General features: G+C 42.2%; 1 protein-coding gene across 1 annotated transcript; it reads right to left on the bottom strand.

The window, feature by feature from the left end:
- Positions 1-3,154: 3,154 nt before the first annotated feature.
- Positions 3,155-5,577, bottom strand: LOC115689233 (E3 ubiquitin-protein ligase BOI). Its single transcript, XM_056318607.1, has 4 exons — positions 5,057-5,577; positions 4,801-4,886; positions 4,332-4,684; positions 3,155-4,189 (listed from the first exon to the last, which is right to left on the bottom strand). The coding sequence occupies exons 1-4, from the start codon at positions 5,101-5,103 to the stop codon at positions 3,641-3,643; spliced, it is 1,035 nt and encodes a 344-aa protein (XP_056174582.1). The 5' UTR covers positions 5,104-5,577; the 3' UTR covers positions 3,155-3,640.
- Positions 5,578-7,004: the final 1,427 nt, after the last annotated feature.

Genomic DNA, 7,004 nt, shown 5'->3' with positions numbered 1-7,004 from the left:
TGGGGCTATTTACATGCCACCTTAGTCTACAAATATCTAGTGCATTATAAATGTCATTTGGTGGTTCACTATACCAAAGTCCAACCGAACCTATTCCACCCCCTTTTTTTCTGGTGGAAATTGAGCATTATTGTCGATTATAGGAATACTTTTTTGGTAAGGTAAATGCATCACTACCATCTTTGAGATAATAAAAAAAAGATCGTATTATTTATGCCCCTAACTTTATGAAGGCGCCAGAAATTTGACTTTTGAGTAGAAAACCTTTCGGCCGATCTTCTAGTCTATTCAGCCAATCTCATCTCACCCTTTTTTAACGCACAATCAATCAAAGTAGGCATTTGGTCCTAGCATTGTCATCCATGAAAATGGTGTATGTGATGCATGGTAGGGTTCCGTGATAGTTATAGGCAAGTAGTTCGATTGTCGCGCTTAATTAGTTGCAAAAAGAAAAATTAAGAACCGTGGATACATGATACATCGTTAGCGGCGATAAAGATTATTTACCATAGTAGTATCAGTTGTTTTATTCATTGTCTTGTCAAGCTTAGTCTTATTAACTAGGGGTGATCGGTTCCAGGTTGGGTAGGTTCCAGACCTGAAACCTAGAACCTACACTGTTTTTCCGGTCCGGTTTCAGGATCTATCCGAGAACCTGTTTTTCTTTTGTTCCTTTTTTAGTATCATTTTTTCTAGCAAAATAATATGAGTAGCAATGAAACGATTCAAAGTAAATGATGAATAATAAGAATTAATATCCGTCGAAAGCAACAATCCTTAAGATGAGCAATAAAAATTATTACCACCAAAAGCAATAATCCAAAATATAGTAATAGTATGATATACGATTTTTTTTTTAACACATGCTAAAAACTGATTCTAAAATCGGTCCGGGTGGGTCTTCACTTCAAACCGGAAACCAGACCAGTTCCAACCGGTTCCCAAAATATGGAACCGGTTTTAGGACCAGTTCAAACAAGAACCGGTTTCCGGACTTGTTTTTCGGGTGATTCGCTCCAGTTCCTGGGTAAACCCGGTCCGGTTGCATGCCCCTATTGTCAACTCAATATTTTAATCCTGTGCAAATGTAGGGTCTTGCGATAGTTATAGGTAATTAGTTTGATTATCGTGCTTAATTAGTTGCAAAAAGAGAAATTAAAAACCGTGGATACATGATACATCGTTGGTGACGATAAATATTATTTACTATAGTAGTATCGGTCGTTTTATTCATTGCCTTGTTAAGCTTAGTCTTATCAACTCAAAATTTTAATCCTAGGCAATTGCAGTTACTTATTACTTGGTGCTCCTTATATTTGCTGAAAAAGGCAGAGCGTGGGCTAGGTCTGATTAAAGCTAATTTGCAACATCATATAGATTTGACATTAAAATCGGGCCACGATTAAAGACCGCCAGCCAATAGCAAAGAGAGAACCCATGATGATGATGAAGATGGTGTACTTTTTCACAAAATGACTTTATTTCACTCTTTCGTGTCGAAGTGTTCTTCCGAACTTGTTCGGATAGATTTTTATTTTCATCTTTTATTTAATAAGAAATCTTACGATGGATAATCTTTCACTTTGGTTTCGTTTGCTTCGTGAAAAATACTTTTCTAGAAATAATCATTTACATCGCTTGAAATAATCATTTATTGAAAAATGTTTTCAACATTTTCGCAGATAATGAATACTTTTTCGACCATTCATTTTTGTGAATGATACAATGAATCATTTTTAAGAAAATATTTTGTAAATCATTCATTTTCCGCGAAACAAACACACCTTTTTATTAAGACCAAAACACCTAAATTTTCACACAACATAAATGTCAACACGTGAATTCATATAAATTTTTTTCATAATTTCTTGAAATTTGAAAAATATTTTAAGCTTTGGCGAAAAGCAAAAAATTACATTTTCACTTCTTAAGAAATGCAAACAAATGGGCAGCAAATTTATAAACTAACTTGTTTTGAATATTTGGGACATGCACAAGTTTTTCTCTCTTTCTTTTCGATAGAGTTTTGAGATGAGATGCGGTGGCGGGGCATTGGTCGATGGGCGGTTGCTGCGCTAGTCTCGGATGGAGAAACCGACCGATTCAGCGAGGCGATGGTGGGGGCAGCGGCAGGTAATGTTATCGATGAGCGGGGGTGGTTTGGTTAGTTTGGTTGCTGAAAAAAGTTTTCTTTTTCCTAGCCACGTTCACCAAGTTGGAATTGGTAACTTATGCAAGAATGTTACCAAAAAAAAGAAAAAAAAAGAAAAGAAAAGCAAACTCTTCGTTTTCAAAAGTGGTGGTGGGGGCAACGGTCTATGATATTCTTCCTTTTCTAATCCCAATAAACGCCCGGAAAAATGCGGGAAATTTGTTTTTGAAAAGTCATTTTGCCATAAGAACAAGGCCATTATAAACTGAAATTATTGGGATCATGTAAATTTGTGGGAGGACAAAGCATGGTCCAAGTAATCATAAATCTCATGGCACGAGATCGAAATACTCGACTAAAGCTCCGTTTATTTTACAAAAAACTTATGATTTGAAAAATATTTTCCTCTGTATAATCCCTTGTATCGTTTAAAAGAATGCATGCACAAAAAATATTTTCATCGTCTACAAAAAAGTTTATATATAAATTATTATTGATAATGAAATTATTTTTTGTTGCCTAATTATATTTTCAAGTGATATAATTCATCATTTTAGAAGAATGTTTTGTAAATCATTTATCTCCGCGAAACAAACTAATGACATTTTTTAGCATTAAGTCATCGCTGGATCCCACTCGTCAAGGTCATCCCCTCGAATAGTATGATTCCAAACTTTTCTCAATTGTAAAAAATCCCTTGAAATTTCCACAAATTTCGAGAACTTCTGGGAGCAACAACAACTAAGAAAAAAAAAGGAAAAAAAAAAGATTTTAAAAAATACCCTTTGGTAAGACTTTCTTGAAATAACAAGAAATGTCCCTAAGTAGACACGAATAGAAAAGGCATGCACACTCAAATCAAAGTCGCACAATGCACGACGCGAAGCAGAACCTCGATTTTGGCCGATCCTATGCACAACTAAGAAGGCACGATACACGGGCACACACGCATTGATCGAAACTCCACGAAATTAGCAGAGAGATTACTACTACAAAGATTGCAACATGCAAAATGCGACATGACCAACCCTACACATCGACCGTCATCATCATGTCCATGTCCCCACGATTGCAAATTGCACTCAGGCTATGACGACAAAAGAAGCTGTTCATAGAATAAAAGAATTTATGTAATTTCCAATTTTTTTCTCCAAAAAAAAAAAAGAGGGGGTGGGGAAAAAGAAGAAGAAGAAGAAGAAGAAGAAAATGCCACGCAACTCCGTGGCCCCCATGTACAGAAAAAAACTCCATATGGGAGTCCCCTCCAAATTAAAAATAAAATCAAAAACAAAAAGAAAAGAAAAGGGGAGAATTTATATTTTTGAACGGTGAGGCCGAGGTCGATATAGTCTGGAATTTTATTATTGCCATAATAATATTCTCTTTTCTTTCAATTTTTTTTTTCTCTCCTCTTTTTTTGGGGGGCGCTCTGACCTTGCCTTGATGGGCCTGGGCCTGGGCCTCCCGCATTGGGCTCGGGTTCGGGCCTCAGGAAAGGTAGACCTCCACGCTCGAATTCCTCCCGGCGAAGCACACCGGGCAAGCCTGGACCACCGCGTCGCACTCCGCGCACACGCACAGGTGCCGGCACGGCAGCAGCACCACCGACGCCGCCCGGCTCCCGCACCCCTTGCAGCTCGGCCCCGAGGCCACGACCCGGTCCGGGTCGACGTAAGCCGACTCCGCGTCCTCCGCCGCCTGGCCCTCCGCGGCGGACCCCGGCCCGCCCCCGTCGTCCGCCGCCGCCGCCGCCGCCCCGGCCCCCCTCCGGTCCTGCCCGCTCATTATGAGCTGCTGCAATTGGGCCTGCAGCGACGCCGCGGCGGACTCCTGGGCCCGAGCCTTGGCCTGCCATACCTGGGCCTCCACGCTGAGCTGGGCGGCGCGTGCTTCGAGCTCGGCGTACCGGCGCGTGGCCTTCTCCATCTCGGCGTCCTTCTCGCGCAGCTTCCGGGCCAAGGACTCCTCCGCTATGCCCAGCAGCGCGCGGTAGTGCCTCTGCCTCTTCTCTGCTAACGTGCGCCGCAATTGCTCTCCCTGCCAAAACGACGGTATGGACACCATAAGAGAAGAGTTTTGCTATGGAATAATCGGGGAAAAAACAATCAAACCACGGATTTTCTATTCCTCAAATTCGGAAAAAAATGGTGGGGATGAAAGGAAAAGAAGAAAATGGTACCTGGGCATGGAGGAATTGGTCTATTTCATCCCTCTGTTGCTTGAATTGAGTGGCGAAATCTTCGGACAATACGGACAAGCTTGCGGATGAATTCGAAACGAGATGATTTTGTTGCTGCTGCTGTTGATGATGATTATGATGATGGTGTTCGCCGAACGATAAATGGAGACCAGTGGAGACCAGATTGGATTGGTGGTGGTGGTTGTTATTGGTATGGTTGTGGAGCTGAGTGAGGTCAATGAGCTGAGGAGGCTGAGGTTGCAATGAATACAGATGGTTGTTGGCGTTCATGGATGCAAAGTTAGTGGACGCCACTTCTGATCTTCCTCTCTTCCTCTGGTTAGCGCCTGTCGCTGCAATAACATTTCGCCACAAGATTATGAGGATCGCCCAAATCAAGAACCGATATTTGTTCGGGACGACCAAAAAAGTCGCCTTCTTTCTGGGATTGAGTTTTCGTGGGACTCACCTCCGGTGGTGAATAAGATGTGGGATTGGTCTAGGAATCCTCCTGGCTGAGGCTGCAAGGAACAATCGTTTATCTCAGGCGCATTCCTGTTCATCATCACCAAGAAAACAGAGGATAGAAAGGATGGATGGTTAGAACATCAGATGAAGATGAGATGAGACTCCAGAGAGAGAGAGAGAGAGAGAGAGAGAGAGAGAGAGAGAGGCCGAGGAATTGGTGGAGAAGAAGTAGTAGGGAGATGGGGTTGATGACGAACCTGTTGAGGAGGAGGATATTAGAAGGGTATTGAGCTTGAACGGCCATTGCAAGAGTCTCAGAGGAAATAGATGGATGGGGTCGAGGGGGGGCAGGGAGATTGGAGAGTGGGCTTGGTTTTGGTTTTGGTGGGTGGCGTTCGTAATTTGTATGAGAGGCAGATGGAGAGAGAGAGAGAGAGAGAGAGAGAGAGAGAGAGAGAGAGAGAGAGAGAGAGAGAGCCAATAAGGAGAGGCAAAAGATGAGGGTGCGGCAAACAATGTGAAGCAATAAAGGCTAAGGCATAAGAAGCATGAATAGGAGGAGGAGGAGGAGGAGGAGGAGCAGGAGCAGGAGGAGCAGAGGAAGGATGAAGATGGAAGGAGAAAGATGCCCCCTAATGCTATGCGTGCCGGGAGGCGGACTCTTCAATGAATATTTTAGCTCCGAGGGGAGATGAAAATGAAATTAATCACCACCCAATTCACGCCCTCATGCATGCCCGTAGAGAGAGAGAGAGAGAGAGAGAGAGAGAGAGAGATTTTTTGTTCTTCTCTTCTGGTTTATGCTCTGATGTCAAAAGGAAGACCACCCCCCCCCTCCACAATAACTTTGTTTTCACCTACTTTTTATTTCTTTGCTTTTTTCTTCACCTCCTTGCCTTGTTTGCTATGCTTTGTTGTCTGTCGCAAAGATAGAGAGAGAGAGAGAGAGAGAGAGAGAGAGAGAGAGGCCCTATACGTACTCTGATGTTTCCATATCCGTTCTTGGGTTGCTGACCTGTGTTCAGCCTCTTCTTGAGGAGGGAGTCTCGCAATTCACAGTAATCGAATCTTTTTGTTTGGTTCACCCATTTCTCGGGTTTCACTTTCACCCCTCCCCCTGCTTCCTTTCCCTTTCTTTCCCTCTCCCTCTCTCCCTCTCTCTCTCTGTCTCTCTCTTGGAATGGAGGAGAGAGAGAGAGAGAGAGAGAGAGAGAGAGAGAGAGAGAGAGAGAACGAGGGGGCATCGAACGAAAGAGTCAGCAGGTCAAGAAGCAGAACAGTAAAAAAACGACACGATACGAAATGGGAAACATCGAGTCCATGAACATGAACGGAATAATCAAATAGTAAAAAGGTGGCGAGGAGGTGTTTGTTGGGTTTTCTAGAGTGGTGGTGGGGGGGTTGGCTTTCGCCGCTCCCGCTGGGTTTGTTCTTGCTTTGGAACATTTCACACATTTGACAATTCTGCTGCCACCTTTTCTTTTCCTTGTTTTTTTTTATCCTAACCCCCCCTTTTTTTATTTATTTATTAATGACTGGATAAATTCATTTTTCTCGACTCGTGAATTACTCTCGGACGGCTAAAAAAAAATAAAAAATTGAGCCGTAATTCGGGGCGGGTATCTGATAGTGTATGCTTTAGTCGAACATGCCGTGTCGAATGATTGTCGATCGGAAGGAGGGCGTCGGATGTTCCGGAAGTTCTAAGGCTCGAAGTACCTCGGATTTCGTGGTTTTAAAATTATACTTGAGTTATAGAAGAAGTTGGGGTTTTGAAACTCTATTTAAATACGAATGTGTGAGCAAAAAATGCTTGTTCGAAATCGAGGGGAGTAGAAAAATAGATATCGGGAGGGGAAAATGCGACAAGTAATGGTACCCGCCGAGTCAATATTTATGTTAACTACCATTCCTACACATATGTTCGCTAAATAATACACATATGTAGGAATCTAACGTTCTTTTATATGTTTTTATGTTAGTACAACTTTTGCTTAATTTGTGAAAGATGAAAAAGGGTTAATGTGAATGATTAACACATCGCTATAAAAAAATAGGAAATGAGTTGGAGACCTATTATGTTTCGACTAGGGATTTCTGTAACGAATTCAATTGGATGATAGATTTTCATAAGCTAATCGATATGATATTTGACATGTATCTTTCGAGTTTGATAGAAAAGAGGTCCACATATATTGCTGTTTA

This window comes from Syzygium oleosum, unplaced genomic scaffold (genome assembly GCF_021117445.2).
Source record: "Syzygium oleosum isolate NSW1041296 unplaced genomic scaffold, Sole_v2.1 Sole_v2.15, whole genome shotgun sequence".
NCBI classification, from domain to species: Eukaryota; Viridiplantae; Streptophyta; class Magnoliopsida; order Myrtales; family Myrtaceae; genus Syzygium; species Syzygium oleosum.
Note: the sequence above shows the minus strand (reverse complement) of the source record. Positions and strands in the feature narration are given on the sequence as shown.

What these genes read in the sequence shown, in the direction of transcription:
- LOC115689233 (XM_056318607.1), bottom strand. Translation starts at nt 5,103, where the DNA reads ATGGCCGTTCAAGCTCAATACCCTTCTAATATCCTCCTCCTCAACAG. An exon ending in AATATCCTCCTCCTCAACAG is followed by an intron (nt 4,887 to 5,056) that starts GTTCGTCATCAA and finishes GATGATGAACAG; the next exon opens with GAATGCGCCTGAGATAAACG. An exon ending in CATCTTATTCACCACCGGAG is followed by an intron (nt 4,685 to 4,800) that starts GTGAGTCCCACG and finishes ATGTTATTGCAG; the next exon opens with CGACAGGCGCTAACCAGAGG.